The sequence below is a fragment of the Microcaecilia unicolor genome, chromosome 7 (genome assembly GCF_901765095.1).
Source record: "Microcaecilia unicolor chromosome 7, aMicUni1.1, whole genome shotgun sequence".
Taxonomy (NCBI): Eukaryota; Metazoa; Chordata; class Amphibia; order Gymnophiona; family Siphonopidae; genus Microcaecilia; species Microcaecilia unicolor.
The window spans coordinates 65999235-66021653 of record NC_044037.1 but is presented as its reverse complement, the minus strand read 5'-3'; the positions used below and the strand labels follow the sequence as shown (position 1 = coordinate 66021653).

The following is a 22419-nucleotide window of genomic DNA, read 5'->3' as shown; positions in this document are numbered from 1 at the left end:
ACAGAAACAATAGACACTACAGCAAATGGTGGCATTCTTTCCATCAGTCAAGAATATGATTGATATTTTTCCCCCTAAAGTTCTTCTTTTCTCCTGTATTCTTCCAACTCAGTTGGATGGGATCTGGTACCCCAAGCCATCATTCATACCTACCCATGGAATTTATCCCTGTTTTTCATAGACCCTCTTTCTTACTCTTCCTAGTCTGGTCATTACAGCAACAAACTTGAGGATAGAGCCATGCATCTGGGCTTATCCCAGAATCCTACATCATGGCCTGTGAATTTGCTCTGAAGTATCACCCTTAACAATAGCCATGATTCCCAACCTCCCCACCATTTTATCCCCAATCACAACTGATCCAGGGAGCAGAAGACAAGATCCAAGAATCAAACCAGGAAGCTTCTGCATTGCAGTGCCAAGCACTGTCACTAAGACATAGGACCAGCCCATGATGTTATCTTACCTTGTCTTAACATAGCACTCTAGCAGCAAAAACTTGTTGTCCTAGGTGGTTCACAAGTCAGAGGTTAAAACCAATGAATAACATAACAAAACAACTTATAAATCACAGAGACATCCAACTGCCCTCTTCTCTCCCCCCCTCCCCCATTCATATGGCAATTTCAGTCCTGCACTCCTACACTACCAACTCAACACCAAACCAACCCACCCTTCAACCACTTTGATAGACTCTATTGAATTTTCTTTCTTCCAGTAAAAAAAATGCATTTACTAAACTAACCACCATATTTCATCTTCCTCATTACAATACTTGTAATGTAAGTGCAGAGCTGTACAATTGACTTGTAGAATCTGGGAAAAACTGTATAAGAAAGATCCTCTAGAAAAGTGATTATCCCTCTCTAACACACACATGCACAAGCGTTTCTGCCTGAACTCTCTACTTTCTGTTTATTTTTCATTTCTCTTATAGGAGACATCCTGCCAGTGTCATGCTGCCTCTGCTTCCCCACACCCTTGCATTCAGTCATTGGCTGCAGTGACAGAGAGATCAGAGGGCAGACTCAAGCACTATGTATAACTACTGTCCACCCCGACAGATTTCATTTACTAAAACATCAAAAGCCTTGCCTGCCCACCCCAAATCACTTGTGGATGTGAACCTTTGGAACCCAGATATAGCAGTGGACTTTGCTATGTAGAGTACTTCAGACTTCCTCCTTGTTTAAAATCTGCAGAAAGGGCATTGTAGTGAAATAAAAAAATTAAGGAAACTCAAGATCATTTGCCTACATCCAAAGGAAGTGGAAGCGTGAAAAGAAAAGGTAATTTAATTCTTATAGCACTAAAGATGTACCTATATTTAAAATGCTATATAATATAACATGTATGCTGTATTTAAAACCGTTTATAACCTTTATGCCACATGTTATTCCTTGTAGCAGCACGTATGTTTGCATGAACTCTTTAAACACTATGCAAAGTGATGAAGAATTGAATTGGAACAGGCTCTGATATAGACAGCTGAGATTCTTTGGACTCATATGAAAACAAAAGGATTTATTTTAATAACAGATCTATAGATTTGTATAGAACAGAATGTGAGAATAATCATTTCTTGAAAAACAGAAAATGCAATAAATAAATAAACAAATAAATAAAACGAATAGAGCCAGGTCTGAAAGAGAAATGGGAGCACAGTTTTTAAAAAGCAGAACATTAGAAGTGTTTCTATACTAAATTTAAGCCAGCGTGCCAAACAGCTACAGGTGTGACCTCATCTAGGAGTGCTCAGACAGCAGAAGACTTCTGAAATGATTAGGAAATTGCCAAGAGTAATATGAGAATCTTCTCTTGCTGTGGGACCACCACTAACTTGTTTTTTTTTTTTTTTTTTTTTTTTTTTTTTGGGTGGTATGCAAAGAACATAGCTCTGATTGATTTAATCTTCCATTGCCTTTTGCATTTGATTTTGGAATACATGTTATTCTTGTTTCCCCTTTATTACTAAAGAGGCTGATATACTAACCTGCAGTTTAATGACCTTCTACACACACACATTTTCTATTTTTGTAAATGAGCAGAGTAACAAAACTGCGTGCAAAACTTTCCTCCCAGAATGGCTTTTTCCGCATTGCTGTTTTCACAAAATGCATACTTAAATAACCTGCTTGCATGCTTTTGCATCACAAGATTTCATTATTTATGCATTCAAATAAAATTTCCCATGTAGTGAGCTACCTGCAGAATTTTACAATTGAGAAGAGACAGAATTTGCTATGTTTCTCTCAAAAGATATGCAAACATGTTGAAATTTAGGGGGGGGGGTCATATTTTAGGTGTTTTGCAAGCTTTTTCGTGTTTTGCCTCTTACATTTTAGCACAGGGGCCTCATATACATTATCTGGGGCCTTTCAGAGAATGACAGAGGCCTGGACCAGTGCATAGTAGGAGATCCCAGAGTCCTGGAACACATAATTGTTGCCTATTGTGGGGTAGTGTTTGTAGTCTGTTGTCATTTATTAGTGTATATTTCTGTTATATGAATGTTCTACTGTGCTAAATGTCTTCATTTCTGACACTATATCATATTATTCTTATTACTAGGATTTGATCTGCTTATTCCCAAGTTTACTTCATTGTGTAATTGTGTTTTACATTGACATTTGGGTCCTTTACATTGCTGTACTATTTATACAATGTAACTTGCTTATCAAGCTATAAAAGTTGTTTCACCTTCTTGGGTGAAATCCCTTCCTAAGGATGGTTAAATAATTCCTAATAAATACATCTAAAGGACAACTATAGATGGCAGTTGAGACAGATGTTTAGGTGTAAAAGTGAAGAAATTGGTTTATAGCCAAGGAAAAAATCCAGTAGGCAAATTAAATCATGTTTCAGTTATAAATCAATATAAAACAAACACATCTTCTTTCTGAGTCCCAAACCAAATGGCTCAGTTGCCCCTCTCGCTCTCTCTCCCCCCCCCCCCCCCCCCCCCCCCCCCCCCCCCCCCCCCCCCACCCCCCCCCCCACCCCCACCCACCCACAACACACACTGATAACCTTCCATTTCCTGTGTACAGAAGCACATAAAAATCTCTCAATTGTATTAACAGTTGTTCTGGTGAATAATAGCACTATGCTATCTGATAACATCCCCAGGAGAAAAGTAGCCTAAAGCACAAAAATTAGAACATATGCAATTTTTTAAAAAATGGAATATAAATATACACATAGATACACACACACAATTTCTATCTGGTATCTATCAAACCAACAATTCTGCCTCACCAGCAGCATTCTGAACTCTGATGCCCCTCACCCTCCACCCATACACTCAGAGCTGCTGTTTAGTAGGGATCCTACATGTACAAGAAAGCAGTCCAGCACAAATCTATATGAATAAAAAAAAAAAAAATCAGCCTTGTACCACCGCTACTTAACATTTCACAGCATTACTGGATGTATACAGCACAGTAAGTGCTTACAATCTAGTTGTAGCACATGAATAAGACAAGTGAATTTGTAGTAATCACTAAACATAAGTACATAAGTGTTGCCAAACTGGGACAGATCGAAGGTCCATGAAGCCCAGTATCCTGTTTCCAACAGTGGCCAATCCAGGTCACAAGTACTTGGCAAGATCCTAAAACAGTACAATACATTTTTATGCTGCTTATCTTAGAAATAAGCAGTGAATTTTCCCAAGTCCATTTTAATAATGCCTTATGGACTTTTCTTTTAGGATGCTAACCAAACCTTTTTTAAACCCTGCTAAGCTAATTGCTTTTACCACGTTCTCTGACATCAAATTCCAGAGTTTAATTACATGTTGAGTGAAGAAATATTTTCTCTGATTCATTTTAAATTTACTACTTTGTAGCTTTATTGTGTGCCCCCTAGTCCTAGTATTTTTGGAAAGAGTAAACAAGCGATTGAAGTTTACCCGTTCCACTCCACTCATTATTTTATAGACCTCTCCAAGCTGAAGAGCCCTAGCCGTTTCAGCCTTTCCTCATAGGGAAATCATCCCATCCCCATTATCATTTTCATCGCCTTCTCTGCGCCTTTTCTAATTCCACTATATCTTTTTTGAGATGCGGTGACCAGAATTGCACACAATATTCAAGGTGCAGTCGCACCATGGAGTGATACAAAGGCATTATAATATCCTCATTTTTATTTTCCACTCCTTTCCTAATAATACCTAGCATTCTGTTTGCTTTCTTTGCCACTGCAGCATACTGGGTATCGTCAACGATGACTCCTAGATCCTTTTCCTGGTCGGTGACTCCTAATGCGGAACCTTGCATCACATAGCTATAGTTCGGGTTCCTCTTTCCCACATGCATCACTTTGCACTTGCTCACATTAAACATCATCTGCCATTTGGATGCCCAGTTTCCCAGTCTCGTAAGGTTGTCTTGCAATTTTTCACAATCCTCTTGTGATTTAAACAATTGTAGTAAACATTTAAAGTATGCCAAGATCTCAAAGGGTCAGAGTCTTAAGGTTTAAAAGAAACCTCAAAATTCAGAGTTTTGGGGCTGAACTTGAATGCACTTATATTTTATATGTCCTTCCTGGTATATAATGAACAGAAGAGCAATATTTCTAAAGATAAGTTTTGTGGGGGGGGGGGGGGGGGGGGGGGGGGTTAATGCATTGTTATTTTGATATATACTTTCACTGTTGAACACCTTTATCACATTGATTAAAATATACCAGGAAAGATTTTTTTAAATATTTATGATTAGATCAAATTTGAGCAGTTTAAGATTACATATGTTAACTGATTCTCTGAGGCTTTTTCCTTCCTAATATTTTTACTCCTCACTTATTGATTATGAGTTGGAGTTGGTGAATAGAAGGTTGGGTATTCTAAACATTTACAAATGTGATCTACTTTATAGAATTACTCCTAACTGCTTGGTGCACTTTAGTAAACCAGCCTCTTAACCCTACAAAATCATTAATTACAAAGATAATCCTTTTAATAAAAGCCACGAAGAGGAACAAAAGAATATCGTCATATTATATATCTGCAGCAGGCACACAAGCGACAACAAATAGGAGTAAAACAAAATGAAAAAATAAGAAGACAACCCCCCCCCCCCCCCCCAAGCTTAAAACATACACACAGGACAAGGGTTTAGATGATACTATCAAAAGGATGCTTTGTCTCACAGCCCTTCCAAAAGACAAAAAGGTTATTCACCAAATAATGCAAAGGGTCAGGAAGAAACTTTTTTTATTATTCCTGCAATAAGCTGGAAACTCTTCAGCATTCAGCAGAGTACTTCAGCATTAAGAGAGAACCTCACAAAGGGGCCCTGTTACTAAAGCTTAGCACGCTAATGGAATTAGCGCATGCTAAGGACTAGATTCTATAAATGGTGCTGAAAAAATCAGCATAAGAAAAATCCACTGGGCTTATTTTACAAAGCATCGCTAGCGATTCCCATGTGGCAAATGAGAGGAAGCCCATAGGAATTGAATAGGCTTCCTCTCATTTGCTGCACCAAGAATCAGTAGCGCAGCTTTGTAAAAGAGGCTCACTGAGCGCTATTCTATAAGCCGTGCCTAAAGTTAGGCAAAGTTTATAGAATAGCGCTTAAGTCCAGGAGGTCACGCTTATATTTAGGTGCATCCATTTATACCAATAAACACATGGTGCAAATGCCTATGCTTTATTCTAGAATTGTGTGTGTAAATAAAAACCAAGCCACAATTCACCCCAAACTGCCCATGCCCCTCCCATTTCCGTTTCCCCTCTTTTGGGATACATGTAAAATTTAGGCATGGATCACGTGCCTGAACTTATGTGCTTACATCTTAATTGATTCCAATTAGTGTCAATACTAGCTTGTTAAAAAGACAATTATTGGTGCTAATTGGCTAATTGTTCATTAAGATGCACACATAATTTGCACGTGTGCCCAAATTTGCACACACATCTCAAAGCGCCCTTTATAGAATTAGGGGATAAATGGTTAAAAAATCCATTTTATACCTATGGTCTTCTTCGCATTTAGGGACCTCTTTACATCACTGTAGTAGAGCTACTGCAGCGTTGGCGCATGCCAATCCGGCACTACCACCAGCCAACCACGGGAGCCGGCTGTAGTGCCACCCCACCATGTGCCATTTCTGGTGTGTCAGAAAATTTTGTAATTTCGTAGTGCTGGGGGCTTACCCCCCAGGTTAATGCGGGATCCCTTACCACTTCCTAAATAGGAGGCAGTAAGGGCTCCTCCTGGGAATGACAAACCAAACAGAGAGGGTAAACAGCATACATAGAAAATACACAAAAAACAACAACACTGGGCCTTCAAGACTGAGACAACAGGAGTATTTATTGATAGGTGACCCGACACAGGCCGTGTTTTGGTGTTAAACAACGCCTGCCTCAGGGGTCAGAGTTTGGAAATGGACTATGTAAAATATATACGTGTCCAATGTCTCCGTGAGACAGCAAACTATCTTCAATAGTTTTTGGGTGCCTTTTTTATTATTAAAGATAAACAGTTTGCTGTCTCGCCGACTTTATAATTTGCCTTGGCAAAAGATAAGTTTACCACAAAAGTTTTTTCTTATATTGCGGCTGTCCGTTTTGACAGGCAAGCTGATTTTCATAGATTTCACACATCCATTCACGGAGACATTGGACACGTATATATTTTACATAGTCCATTTCTAAACTCTGACCCCTGAGGCAGGCGTTGTTTAACGCCGAAACACGGCCCGTGTTGGGTCACCTATCAATAAATACTTCTGTTGTCTCAGTCTTGAAGGCCCAGTGTTGCTTTTTTTCTGTGTATCCTCCTGGAAATGGCCACTTGGCAAGTTTGCACTTACCACACAGCCATTTTCATTTTTCTGCCTTTTACCCACTATGGTAAAAGGGGCTTCAGTGCACAGCAAATCTATATGCCAGTGATGCAACAGGGCCCCTTTTAACGCAGCTTGGTAAAAGGGGCCTTTAATGTACAAAATCTTTCAACTCCAAAAAGTTTAGACAAGCTTCTAGAGAATTGGTACATTAAGTTATTGAGGATTGCCACCTGTTCTGTCGATAAGCAACTTAAAGAGGATCTGCATTTATATAACAACCCCCAGATTCTATAAACGGCAACTAAAGTTATATGCACAAATCAGCACGTGTAGCCAATTTGCACATGGAATTTAATTGGTTAACAAGCCAATCGGCACCAATAATTGGATGTTGACAAACAATTATCAGCACTAATTGGGACTAATTAGAATTTATGCACATAACTCGCATGGAGGGGCATTTTCGATATTGCATCTAAGTTGGACTTGGGACGTTTTGTGCTAAACATACCAAATCCAAATAGGAAATATACCCATTTTTGAAAAAAAGAAAAAACATCTATCTTTTTTTCAAAAATACTGTTTCGAATAAGATTTTGTGCTTTGTGCATCTATCTTTTTAGGCCATTAAAAAACACACACACACACCAAATCAAACCATTGGGACATAGGAGGGGCCAGCTTTTTTAGCAGATTGGTCCCCCAGACATCCCAGGAGAGCAATGGGGCAACTTAGGGGGCACTTCTGTGGACTTCATATAAATGCTCCCTGGTACACATCTCACCGTTGCTCCCTTATCTTGTCTGCTGAACCCTCCAAAAACTACCCAAAACTCACTCTCCCCAACTGTATACCACTACAATAGACCTTATGGGTGAAGGGGGCACCTATATGTGGGTACAGTGGGTTTCTGGTGAGTCTTGGAGGGATCACAGTTTCCACCACAAGTGTAGCATGTAGAAGGTGTATGGGCCTGGGTCCACCTGTCTACAGTGCACTGCACCCACCACTACACTACTCCAGGGGCCTGCATGCTGCTCTAATGGACCTGGCTATAACATCTGAGGCTGCCATGGAGGCTGGTGAGTACTATTTTTATTCATATCTTTGGAGGGTGGGAAGGAGTTAGTGACCACTAGGGGAGTAAGGGAGGATCATCCTTGAATCCCTCCAATGGTCACCTAGTCATTTAGGCCACCTTTTTGTCCGTTAGAAAAGCAGGTCTAGACCACAATGTTGAAGTTATCATCCTAGACATTTTGTTTTGTTCCATTATGGCTGAAAAATGTCCAAGTGTTAGGCATGCCCCCAACATACCCCCTTGTGATTTGGATGCACTGAAGATGAAATGCATAGATAGACGTCTGCAAAACAGGTTTTGAAAAAACAATTTGCACATTTTGAGAAGAAATCTGTCCAAAAGGTGCTTTATGACACTTAGACATTTTTCTCTTTCGAAAATGAACCTCTAAGTGTATTCTATAAAGTGAGGCACATAAATTGGACTGCGTGGATCTGAAAAGGGGGCATGGCCATGGGAGGGGCATTGGCAGGTCATGGGTGTTCTGAAAATTTATGCCCAGTGTTATATAATGTGCCTGATCTGCACTTAAATTAGTCGTGTGCTTTTACACCAGGTTTTATTTGACATAAATGGCCGCGAATAAATTTAGTCATAGGAATTGTCGCTACATGTTTTCTATAAACCATGCCTTTGACAGTCTGACAGGGTGGGAGGGTGGGGGTGGGTAGGAGGTATGCATGGGGACATCAAAGCATTTCATTGATATTCTAACAGGATGGGTGATCCTGTTAGAATATCAATGCATACCTCCTACCCACCCCCACCCTCCCACCCTGTCAGACTGTCAAAGTAATGCTTGGATGTTTCACTTATATATACTATCTGCTACCACATTTGCTTATTTCCGATCTGACGAAGAAGGGCAACCTTCGAAAGCTAATCAAGAAATGTATTAAGTTATGTCCAATAAAAAAGGTATTATCTTATTTTCTTTTCCATGTTTTATTTTGTTTGATTTCTATTGATAACCTTAAGAGTGGACTAACAGGGCTACCACACCTCTCTACTTAATTACAGAAGAATGGGCAAAATTCCTCAAGGGCAATTGGAGAGACAGTTACAGAAAGTTATTTGAAATTTTAGCTGTTCAAGGAGGTATCACAAATTACTAAGGGCCCCTTTTACTAAGCTGTAAAAGGGACCCTAAATGAAGAGTTGACAACCTTGTTCTCGTAAGGATATTTACTATTGAATCTGTTTGTTGAATATTAATCAAAACATCCTTTTTGCCCTAACTATTTATTCACTGGGGTTTCCCATCTCTCTTCTGAGGGATCTAATCATGTTTTTTTTTAGCATAAATTGTTCTAAAATATAGACCACCTTAGGGAGTTCCCCAAGTTTTTCTCAGCACTGTATATATAATGGACTTTCCATTATATATGATCTCACAATGGAAACTCAGATCTCAGCGTTAGTAAAGACACCTTTTTTGCACTGAACCCACATTCATCACCTGAGCACTTACTTCAAAAAACTCAGTATAATGCTCATCATATACTTCTTCTTCACCACCTTCAAGCTATTGGTATTTCAGACACTGTGCTGTCACGGTTTTCTAGATATCTCTCTGGTCCGACCTATCAACTTGGCTTCAATCACACTGTCACTTCTTCCTTTGACCTTCAGTCCAGTGTACCTTGGGACTCCATACTTGTTCTTATACTTTTCAATATTTTTCTTTCCCCACTCTTGACCATCATACAAGATCACAGCTTCACCCCTTTCTGCTACACCAAAGGCATTCACATTTTCTGTCATATCACCGACTCTTCCTCTTCAATCTCTTGTCTTAACGAATGTCTCTGTCATGTTTCTATCTGGCTTCAATCTAACTTCCTCTTCCTCAACTCCACTAAGTGAAAATCCATTCTTTTCACCACACCCCGCAGCACCTTAGATCTCACCCCTTCTGTTGACAATTGCTCTTTACCCTATAAAGACTGTATTAAAATTCTAGGAGTTATCTTCAAGCACAGGCTGACTTTCAAACCCCAAATTGAAGCTGTCATTCGATCCTCTTTCTTTGCCTTACATCATACACGCTCAGTTTGTACTTTCCTTCCTATCCCACTCCTTCATCCTCTTATTCTGGCCCTCATTATTTCACACCTTAACTACAGTAATTCTTTGTATGCTGGCATTCCACTCTACTCCTTTAAGCATTTATAAAACTTGTTCAATCTACAGCTGTCAAGCTCCTTCACAATGCCCATCGCTTTGACCATGTTACATCCCTCCTTATGTATGAACACTGGTTACTGGTTACTGCTCTGGTCAAGTTGAAAATCCTCACCATGGTTTATAATCATGCCTTCCCTCTGTCCCCTCTTACATTAACAAACTGCTCATTCCCTACACCCCCCTCTGTTTTCTTCATTCAGCAGATAACCACCTCCTCACCCATCCACCCTCATCAGAACTACACCTCACCCTCTGCTGTGACTCTGCATTCCATTACCTGGGACCAAAATTATAGAACAACCTTCCCCTCTACATTAGGAACCAACCTTCACTCTCCTCCTTCAAGAGAGCACTTAAAACTCATCTCTTCACACAATTCTTTACTCTTCCTGCCAATTAGTTCAATCCTTTTTCCTCTTTTTCCTTTTTGCTCTATCCCCTTTCTTCTTTTTTAATTTTATAAATATTGTGAACCACACTGAAGCCATTTTTTGGCCATAACATGGTATATGTGAGTGTCATAAATTAATACATAAATACATATATAAATATTGATAATTAATTGAATAGATGACTGCAACAGTCTATTCCATGGCATTTCATAATATATCATTAAACATATCCAGCATTTACAAAGCACAGGGAAAGGTTGTTGGAAGGGGCCATGTCCTCTGACTGTGTTATGTTAATTTTGCAGAAACTACACTGGCTACTAGTTAACAACAGGGTAAAATTTGAGAAACTCTGCAATCTTCAAATGCCTGAATCAGTCCTCTCCTGAGCATCTTTCCCAACTGCTGCTTACCTACTCTCTACAAGGGAACTTTGGTTGTCCCAACATGCCCCTCTCTCATTTCTACCATTGATATCAGCAAAATTAACACGTTTGGGGCTTCAGCCAGCACATGGAACAAAATAACACGACCTATGCACAGAAACGTATTACCTTACCTTCTACAAAAAAATCAAAGCCAGGGTGTTCACAGTGGATATCCTGAAAACGTGACTGGTTGGGGTACCTCCAGGACCAGGTTTGGGAACCACTGCCCTAGACTTTTAGCAGAGATGCTGTTCACATCATAGCCCTGTCTGCCTCTAACTGTTATCAGGCTGTTTGGTCTCTTATTATTTTCACTGTGGCTTGCATATCACTTTGATAATGACCCTTGTTTGGTAGCCAGACCCCCTAGACCAGGAATCCTCAAATCCAGTCCTCGAGGTCGACAACCCAATCTGGTTTTCAGGATCTCCACAATTAATATGTATGAGATCTATTTGCATGCAATGGAAGCAGTGAATGCAAATAGATCTCACACATATTCTTTGTGAAAATCTTGAAAAGTAGGTTGAGTTGTGGACCTCGAGGACTGAATTTAAGGACCCCTGCCCTAGAGGAATTAACACAAGACTACTGCTAGGGGGCTTTGGCTACCATTTTGCAGACAGGAACTGCTCCTGCCTGGCTATTAGCTAACAAGGAGACCATTGGTAGATTGGTATTGGGGTAGGGGTATTTGAGAAGGGGTTTTTTGGAGGTAGGGATATTAGATTGAAGATAAAGGTGGGGTATTTAAGTAGATTAGGGAGTACAAAGGGTGGGGGATTAATCACCAGGGCATTTAGTGGTGGGGTAATGTTTTTTTTTCCAAACCAGTCCCTTTAAGAGGATCCCTGAGGAGCATCAGGCCATGTGTTAATGACCCCCTGCCCTTAAGGAGAAAAAAATAATACCTCCTCAAAAGTGGTGCTACCTTTCAATGAATAACACATCTTGCACTTAAACTTCTATTGCCTCAAGTACAAAATTAGAACACAAGAAAAGCCATGCTGAGTCAGAACGAAGTCCATCAAGCCCAGCACTCTGCCTGGATCACAAGTACCCATCTGATTGCAAAAGGTAGATTTGTTTCTCATAGCTCATTTCCAGGGAAAAGCAATGGCTCTTCCAAATCTACCTGGCTAATAACTTTGTATGGACTTTTCCTCCATGAACTTGTCTAAACATCTTTTGAATCCCACTCTGTTAGTCTCCTTGACCATATCCTCTGGCAACAGCCAAAACAACCTGAAACACTCTACTGGGCAGACTACTTAAGCTATTTAGGTCTTTATCTGTCATCATCTACTATGTTACACGTAAGTTCTGTAGTTTTTGTCTGGTATTTCAAGAGGTGGGAGAGTCAGGCTTTAAGTATTTTTACTGTGGTTCTGTGATGTCCACATTACATTTATTTTATAAAAGGCCTTTATTACTGATTTCATAATTCATTTGGCAACAGAAAATGAAACTGTACCTGAATATATAAGAAATCTGCAAGCTTGAAGGCTATAAAGATGTATATTCAGGTATAATAGGTATTTTCTGTCCCTGGAGGGCTCACATAAAAAAAAATCACAAACAGTACAAGTGAGATTTGAACCTGGGTCTCCTCACTCTTAGCCCACTGTTCTAGCCATTAGGCCACATCGCTGGGCTGCGTGAGTGCCTGCAGAAAATAATCCATTTCTTTACTTGTGTTTCTCTCTTTCCCACAGGAAAAGCAAAGTACCTCTCCAGAATATTTCCTGTGGATTGCAGCATTGTGGAACTGTCCTAATTGTTAGTCTTCAATGGCTTTACTTTCACATCTCCTTCCATTGGCCATTTGCTTAACTTGCTTTTGCTTGAAAGTTTGTTGTCAGGACATCCAGACACCAAAAAACCTCAAGGAGAACTCAGATCCACTGGCAGCACTACACAAAGAACAGGCTTATAATTTAATCCAGTTGGATACTGTGCAAAATGCTTTGATATCCAACCTGTCAGAGGAGATACTTGGCACAGGAAATGCCCCACCTGAAGCCCCTCAGCTTCCCTCTTGTTTGGCGCCAACTGAAATCAGACATGCGTTCAAGTACATCAATACTCTCTTATCTTGTGCCATCTTCATCGTGGGCATCATTGGGAACTCTACACTGATAAGGATCATTTACAAAAACAAATGTATGAGGAATGGACCCAATGTCCTCATCGCAAGTCTGGCACTGGGGGACTTGTTGTACATCCTTATTGCTCTTCCCATCAATGTGTACAAGGTAGGCTTTGCAGAGTTTCTGGATAGTTTGAAAAGCACTCATTGTTTTTGATAACTGATAATGAAAGCCAGGTTTGCAACAAGATCCATGCTCTAAGTTGGCTGAGGGAGAAGGCCATATGTAGGCAAGCCTGTGGGGGTATCTATGATTTGGAAATAATATAGATTACTTGAGTTGGAATATATATCTACTCCTGAATCAGTCTGTTAAATGACAGGAAAGGCACCAGGATCATTGTTCCTTACTCTTGTGAAAACACCATTTTGATGGGAACAGTGAAGAAAAGACAACAGATTGATTAGAAGCATGGTCCATACTGCATGTTAATTGTGAACACGACAACAAGAAAGCCAGGTCCCATCCTAAAACTTATTGCATCAAAAATCAGCAAATTCATTCCCATAGGAATTATCATAGATGTTATATTTCTGGTGGGATTAGCCACTTCAAAGTGATATGAATATACTTTTTAGTCATGTGCTTCAATTAGGTGAACTAAGTGGTCACCTAGAGCACTGAGATTCTGGGGGTGGCAAATGCAGCAGGCAGGTGATTTAAATTTCCTCTCTCCCAGACTCTCAGTCTTTTCCTGAGCTGCTCAGCCCCAATGGCCAGCAGGAAGGGGAACACTTAATAGCACTGTTTGATCTTCTTTGCAGGATCAATCTTGCTGTATGAACCCAAAATCCCATAACTGGCCCCACATGGCAGAGAAAGCTGGTGTGCTATTAAGCACCCTTCCTTCTGCCAGCCACAGGAGCTGAGTAGCCAGAAGAAGTGTTAAGTTAGGGCTTCCAGAGAAGCCAAACTGAGTCAGTAGGTTGAAGATGGGCCAGAGCCAGGAAAGGGAGCACAGGTACAGGTGAGGGGCACAAGATTAAAAATTTGTCTAGAGCACCACACATCCTTGTACTGGCCCAGTTTTCAGTTTCATTCTAGAATGAACTTGAATAGTAATGAGTTTTTTGGTGAGGCACAGTAACTGCCATATAAAAGAGTAATGTACAAATACTATCATAATAACTTTTGTTCGATGTAAACATTGCCAACATCTAAGCTGGGTTAGTGAGCTACAAATGCAAAGTTATAACTTTGGCTCTTACCAAAGAAAACCATAAGGGCAAAGAACAGAAATAAATATGTACATGTTAGAGGAGAAAGTGTAACAATTGCAAAGAGACAACACACGTTCAAATTATTCAAATCATAGTGAAAAGGCCATGAGAAAAGTGGGTCAGGATGAGATGCTGAATTCCTCCACCTCATCTAGTTCAGTCTCATATGTCCCTGATTTTTTTTTCGGGTCCGCCACAAAAGGGAAGGGGCAATAAATAGGCATTTCGAATTATGCTCTCATTAGTTAATATAAGGAAAGTTAAAAAAAAAAAATTTGCTGTCAAAGAACTGACTTTCTACATTTCTCCTTCCTAATGCAAAATCTTCTTATTTCCTCAGTTACAATTAAGCTTAGGATTGTCAAGTGTGACATTTCTGCAGTTTTTGATACCATTTTAGCCACTCTCTATTGCTAGTCAGGTTGAGTGAGTTGGGTATCCTTCTTTGACTGTTTTTGAAATGGTTCAGTGAACTCCTAGACAACAGAAGTTACACTGTTACTAAAAGTGGCATCCTGTCAGTGACCTGGAGCCCAAACTGTGGTGTCCCTCAGGGATCTCCTTTGTCACCCTTGTTGTTTTACATTTATATAAGCTCATTAGATGCCAATAGTGATTACTCTTATGCAGATGATATTCTAGTCTTGATACCTACATTAGATAACTTAGCCCAAACATTTCTCAGAGTTAAGGGAAAGTGTTGATCATGTGAAAAATTGGATTTTGAAGTATTTGTTAAGTAGAGAGGTGTGGTATTTATGTTCCAAGCACATGTTCTTAAACCTTGCAGTGCAGGTTAATGTAATTTCACAAATATAATATTTAATTCCCCCTTTTTTCTTACAAATGTAAATCTTATTACCTTATAGGTAATTGGTGGAGAATAACTGAGTAAGAAAAAAAAATAAAGATCAAAAAAGTTGTGGTTTGCTAATGTGCAAGATTCCTTACTAACAGTTATTACATTGTCTTCAGGTGAACTTCTCCCAATTGAAAGGTCCTAAAAGATTTTGGGAGTTAAAATAGGATTCTATTCTTTCTATAGATCCTCAGATAAATAGTTTAAGAAAACTTTTCTTCAAACAAGCAATTAAGACCTAACAGATCTTATTTTCTTGAGGAACATTTTAAACTTCTGTTCCAAACACTGGTCCTTCCTCAGTTAGACTACTGTAATGCTTTTTTTTAAGGATATCAACAATCTCCCTTAATAAACTTCAACTTTTGCAGACTATAACTGCCAGGCTAATCTACTGTGCTCACAAATAAGATAGAGTTACTACTCCATTACTTCTTAAACTATATTGGCTACCTGTTCATACATGAACTGTATTTAAAGTTGCACGTATGGTCTTCAAAATCTTAACAAGCCAGGCTCCTGCCTATTTATCTAGAGCAACAGCTTTCCCATTTAATCAACGCTCATCCCACTTTAAGCATTCGCGACTGCTCTGTTTTCCTACTGTAAACAGAATTAAACATAAGCATGTTCTGATCTAGAATCTTCATTTGTATTTCAATAACTTTCTGTTTGGAATAAGGTATCACTTAACATATGACTACAGCTCTTCTTATACTTCCTTACGAAAAGCATCAAAATCTTCTATTTGATAAGTATTTTAAACCTCTTAGATTTCTGCAAATTTTAATGTTAGGACGTTAAGAGAGTGTTTAATAATTTTTTCTTTTAATTGTGAATTCCTAGAGATTGCTGGTTTTCTTTATGTAAGCCCTTTTGGACCTAAATACAAATCTGGCAGGTTATATGGACCTATATTAGATTAGAAAATCTTTATTCTCAAATTAAATTGTATTAGTTTCCAAGTGTTTACTCAAATACCTCACAGATATAAGTATTCCACAACTGAAGGGCATGAATTCAAGAGTTCCACAGTATACATGGCTCAGTACAATGCACTCCAGTTTAATTTAATTTAATCTAATTTGGCATTTATAATCCACTTTACTGACAAGCTCTAAGCGTTTACATTTAACATTTTATATTTTATTTTTTTTTGTTACATTTGTACCCCGCGCTTTCCCACTCATGGCAGGCTCAATGCGGCTTACATGGGGCAATGGAGGGTTAAGTGACTTGCCCAGAGTCACACATTTAGTTGAAAGGAAAGCAAAATATTTATGTTGTCTATAAACTGTATCAATCAAAATTGTAATAGAAATTTTACACCTCCTCAAAATACATATTTGTCATTGCCTTTAGTAATAGAAGTTACACTGTAGGGTAGCATCTCTACATCACATATAATGGTTACAGGAAGTCTTGATTTGGCTAGAGATCTTTACCACAGCTGATAGATTTAGCTGTAGCATTGTTTGGTACTGGAATACAGATTTTTAAGCGGATCACCTAAGAACTAAGACTTACCCTTCCTGGATCAAACCAAAAATCCATTTAGCAGTGGCAAATCCAGGTCACAAGAACCTGGTAGAGTCCCAAAAGGTAGCAAGATTCCATGTTACTTTTCCCAGTCTGCCTTAATAATAGTTTATGGACTCTTTTTTTCCATGACTCTGTACGAACCATTTTTAAATCCAGCTATGCTAAATGATTTTACTACATCCGCTAGAAATGAGTTGCAGAACTCAATCTGTTAAATAAAAATATTGAAAGAATTGGCCATTTAGGAGGAGATTCTATATATGGCACCTAAAAAATCAGTGCTGAAATCAGTGCCAACTAAGCATAGAATATGCTTAGATGATATCTCAATGCGCATCTATTTATACCAACAAAAATGTGGCATAAATCCCCGTTCGTAGATTTAGGCGCCCTGGGCCATGTTCTATAACTACATGTGGAAATTCCAGAATGCCCATAAAATGCCCAGTTCCCCTCCTATAACCAAGCTCCTTTTTGCCTGTGTGCATTAGAAGTTTGGCGCACTTCATTACAGAATACTCTTTGCGAGTTGTGTGCGTAAATTCTAATCAGTGCCAATTGTTAAGAGCTTTTATCAATGCTGATTAACATGTTAAGCCAATTAAGTTACGTGCCTTGATGAAGAATCTGCGCCGATTTCGGTGCGGATCTCTAGGTGCACTGTGTAGAATCTGAGGGTTAACCCTACTCTCTGTTTTCTATCTTTTAACCAGTTCCTAATTCACTCCTATTTTATAGCTTTTTAATCCCTCAGGAGGGACTTTGTGCTTTTGAACATGTGTGGGATAAAGGATTCCTATATGGAAAGAGAATGGGTTTCTCATGTACTCCAGCCATTTTTTAGCGCGGCTCTAAAATGGCAGAATTTAGAAGGTGCTAAGGGCTCAAGTGCTACTCATATAATAATCGGACAGCACGCAGCAACGTGCCTGTGCTGCACAATTACTGCCGGGAATGCCTACTCCATGCCCCCTGCACTAGAAAGTAAGAATTATTTTCTAGTGCAGGAAACGGCAGGTGGGAAACTCAGAGTTACCGCAGGGTGCCTGGGCGTGCCCGACAGTGGTGCTGTTTTGCCGCATACTACCCATGCGGTAGCCCTACTGCCACTTTGTAAAAGGGCCTTTTAATAATTTAATCCTCCAACGAAATAAATTGACTACACACCGTTTTGGGTTTGAAGAAGCCAACCAGACGATCAATGTGGAATAATGATTCAGATAAATAATAACTGGGGATAATCAGGTTAATACCACATTTTCTTTGTTTACTGTTGTTTAATTGATCTCCTTGTCTTGTTTCACTCTCCCTATTTTGTGGTCTAAGGAAGAATATAGAATTACCTGATTGAAAATAATTCTTGTGTGTTATTTTCTCTGTATTTCTGGCAAGTTATTTTAGTGCTTGTAAAATTAAGTTGTTATAAATAAAATAAAACAATAATTTAATCTCCTTGGGCCTTCCCCACACTTTGAACACATCTCAACACACACTTGGGGTCCTTAATTCCAAATGACTAGGAACAAGCCCCAGAATACAAACAGAATAACACACCTCAGTCAGAAAATTAAAACACAGAAACACCCTCACCAAATACAGAAATACAACCACAAATTACAAACATGCAGACAAAATCTGAACTTGAAACCCTAAGAAACCTGACTCTGTGTAGTGCAACATTGGAGAGAGAAAAAACAAAACAAAAGAAATACATTTCCTCTTATACTGAACAATAAGCAAAGATAGGAGATACCTATTGCCAAACCTAATACATTACAATTATTAATCTGAAAATTTGTTTTAATCTGGGAGGAGGTAGCAGCATAAAAGTGAATGTACTCCTTGCTGCTTGCTTCCAGGCTTGTACCAGTCCAAAGAAGAAACTCACAAAATACACATTCAGATAACCCATATTCGGATTATGGATTTTAAGGAGACATGGGTTCAAAAAAACAAATGATACAGTGCATGAAGCATTCATCCAAAATTAAAGAATACAGCGCTCACAAGAGTACAATATTGCTATTTTCTAGTAATACAGCTAAAATTGAAGTAAATACTGTATAAATCAAAAATTTGAGGTCACACAGTCAGATATTCATATTGAACATAAAGAAAAGTATAAGCCCCACTTTAGATAGAATGTAGAAATTGGAACTGAAATGTCCAGGTCAGGACATGTACAGTTCTGGTTAGTGCTTTGGAATAGAATCTGCTGACAAAGAGCCTGTTCTAAAAATGTATGCAGGAATCAATATGTACGCACCAATTACGTGTGGTGAGAGCATCCATTTACAAAGGTTAATGTGGATAATATCAATGAAGCAACAGAAACAACAGCAAATATAGAAAATATGAGGGCTTTTATTTCACCAGATATACTTATGCCTGACGTGGCCATGTTTCGCCAAAGGCTGCGTCAGAGGCAAAACTAGAGGGGAGATTCAACAAACACGTATCCCTCTAGTACTAACAATCAGGGTGAAATAGCCTCTAATTGTACTAGAGGGATGTGTGTTTGTTGAATCTCCCCTCTAGTTTTGCCTCTGATGCAGCCTTTTGCAAAATGTGGCCACGTCAGGCGTAAGTATATCTGGTGAAATAAAAGCCCTCGTATTTTCTATATTTCTTGGTCTGCTGTTTGTTTCTGCTGTGTTTGCATTGCAGATCTTCTGCCTCTGTTTGTTCTCTAATATCAATGGAGAGAACATGGTTACGCAGATGTCTATGTCAGCACATACATGTGAATGTAGGTATTGCGTAACACACACATGTGTGTGTCAGCACATAATGCATATGTTTGCCATTTTACAAACTTGTATTTCTGTTCCTCCAAGCTATCACAAAGCCCAATATCATATATCAGTATCACTCTAGGGAGGGAAAGAAATCCCTCCAGTACAGCGCTGCTCAAAACAAGCATCTCTCATTAGCCTAAATGTCCCTGGGAGCAGCAGTAAATCCTGATGTTGATCTTAGATGACATAAACATACATTCCCCTTCTGAAATGGAGAATATATATGTATTTTTAGTCCAGTCCTATCCAACCTAAAACACATTCGCAATTTGGACAGACATATTCTGGTTTTCTAAATCAGGCTTTAAACATGTATGTGATATACACATCTAAATGCCAGTATATACATGTCCAAATTATGGGAAATAACTTCCTTTACTTCTTCTCTTTTCTCCACAATACACTGCTCTCTCTTCTCCACTTTCAGCTTCTGACATCTCTTTTCCCCCCTTTTTTTCTTTCCATGTTACTTTTCCTTCAATGATTTGACTCCCTGCTCCAGCTCTCTTTCTCTCTTCCATGTCATTTCTCACCATCTCTCTTTTCTGCTCCTTCTATCGCCACTTCATTTGTTTTGCATTTCATCTATTTTAACTCCTACCCCTTTATTGCCTCCATCACACCATCTCAGTCTTTCATTTCTGACATTTCATCCCAATCAAGGGAAACAAAAGAGGAAAAAGTCCAAACCCTCACAATTGTGGAAACACTAAACAAAAAAGTGAGGCCAATTAGGGCACAAAGGAGAGAGGAGAGAGAGAGCTAGAAGGATATAAGGGAGATAGAAATGGAATACTGGGGCAGGGTAAGTGAAAGGGGAGGGGGTCACAACTGGATGAGGAGTAAAAATATAAATAACTAATTGGGATGAAATACCAAACTAAAAAGTGAGGTGAATACAAAGAGGATTCCAAGTGCAAGGACCTTTATTCTGATAACACATCTAGGACCCAATACGGACGTGTTTTGGCGTGTGTGCCTGCTTCAGGGCTCTTCAAACCTGTGAGCATATATTGTTGCAAATACAGGTTAAGTGTATGAAAACCAAAAATGGTTCTGTGCTGAGTCACAATGCCTGTATATTAACCTGCAGCTCTGCTATGCTCTACGTGAGCTATACTGGAAACCCGGTGAATGTATTATGGCACCTGCTTAACTATGTGGGTGCCAGCTCTGAATATTGGTCTGGCACCTGCATAACTTTTTTTCTTTAAAAAAGAGCCCCCAAGCCCCCTCCCTTCCCCGACAATGCCCCCTCTTTCCCTCCCCCTTCCCCAAGCCTGCATTAAGACCCCCCCGCAAGACCCACCACCTCACCCCAACTGTGAAGGTAAGTCCCCAGGTTTACCTACATTCCTGGTGGTCCAGTGGGGTCATTGGGGACAGGACCGCAGCCCCCTTGCTCCTGACCCTGCGGCACCTCTGCATAATGATTGCCGCAACCTCCATCACTGCAAGATGTCACGGCACCCATAAACTACAACCCTAGGCAACCCTTCCCAACCTCAGGATTAGGTTGAGAAGCTCTGCTTTAGCTTCATTGCTAGAGTCCTGAAGTATATAATGGCAATTCTACACATTGGCATCTCATTTTATGTGCTACAAAGTTCTATAGTGGATTCTGGGTGCACCTAAGCTGTTAGAGAATACTAGTGCAAAGCCACAATGGTGCGCCAAAAGACAGGGTGCACTGACTTTTGACAGCACAATGGCTAGCAATAGTGGGGGAACCTAACTGTGCAATGCAATATGTACAACTAGCGGTATTCTATAAGTTGTGCACATTGTTTGAAATATGTCCATGACACGCCCAAGCTCTGCTTACATGTACCTCCTTGATATTTATGCACGTAAGTGATTTAGACCAGTGTTTCCCAAGTCCGGTCCTGGAGTACCCCTTGCAAGTCAGGTTTTTAGGATATCCACAGTGAATATGCATGAAAGAGATTTGCATATAATGGAGGCAGTGTATGCAAATCAAGTTCATGCATATTCATTGTGGATAGCCTGAAAATCTGACTGGCAAGGGGTACTCCAGGACCGGACTTGGGAAATACTGATTTAGACGCACTGTTATAGAATTGCGCCTAGTGCCTACATGCACTGTTCCCTCTAAGCTGAGCAGGTGGCCTCCAACTACATTGCTACCAGTAGGGGGTGGTGTTTCAATATTGTGTTTTCAGTCACTAGGGACAGGCAGATTCCCTGGAGTCCTGTAGAACTTGCCTGGTCCTCACTATTGAAAATGTGCCTGGCTTTAGGTGCCAGCTTATAGAACTTTCTTTCACATGTTTTCTCCCTCTGTTCTCCAGCTGCTGGCTGAAGACTGGCCATTCGGAATGTATGTGTGCAAGCTGGTCCCATGTATTCAGAAAGCCTCTGTCGGTATCACCGTCCTCAGCCTCTGTGCACTCAGCATAGACAGGTAACCGCTTCGTAGTCCTTCTTCTCCTCCCTCCCACATAAAACATCTTTCCAAATATTTTCTTCTTAAATTTGCCAGTTGGCTTTTAATGTTTTTCAGAGCACTCTTATCCAGTCCTGGTTTAATCCACCACATAGTTCTTATTGCCAAAAAGGTTATTTTGCAATATTGGCTATTAGCAGACGCTCCCTCTTTGCAGCAGTGGCGTTCCGCCATGATTGTTTTTGCTCGTGGGAGCGCAGAGGAGTTGGTGATTTATCCTCTTCTAAGGGGGGCATTTTTTTGTCAGATGTGGTCCCCATTTTGGGATTCCCTGACTCCAGTGGCTCGTAGTAGGATTCTAAACTCTTAGTTCCTCTAGATTTAGCACCAGTTTTGGGTTGTGTTTATGGGTGGGGGAGGGAGGGAGGGTGTGGGGTCCAAATTGTTGGAAAATTGGAGCATTCATGTTATAATAGCAATTTGTTCTCTTGCATAATTGTTGTGCTTTGAATGACTCTAATAAAATTCTTTAAACATACAGGTGCTGTTTTTA

General features: G+C 39.7%; 1 protein-coding gene across 2 annotated transcripts in view; it reads left to right on the top strand.

Moving 5' to 3' along the window:
* Positions 1-1089: 1089 nt before the first annotated feature.
* The window catches only part of LOC115473694 (endothelin receptor type B-like), a 33915-nt gene continuing 12585 nt past the window's right edge, over positions 1090-22419 (top strand). For both annotated transcript variants that reach the window (XM_030208724.1, XM_030208725.1), the window contains exons 1-3: positions 1090-1289; positions 12606-13145; positions 21772-21884. In XM_030208724.1, the coding sequence (XP_030064584.1) occupies positions 12681-13145; positions 21772-21884 (578 nt within the window). In that variant the 5' untranslated portion in view covers positions 1090-1289; positions 12606-12680. The remainder of the gene's footprint in view (positions 1290-12605; positions 13146-21771; positions 21885-22419) is intronic.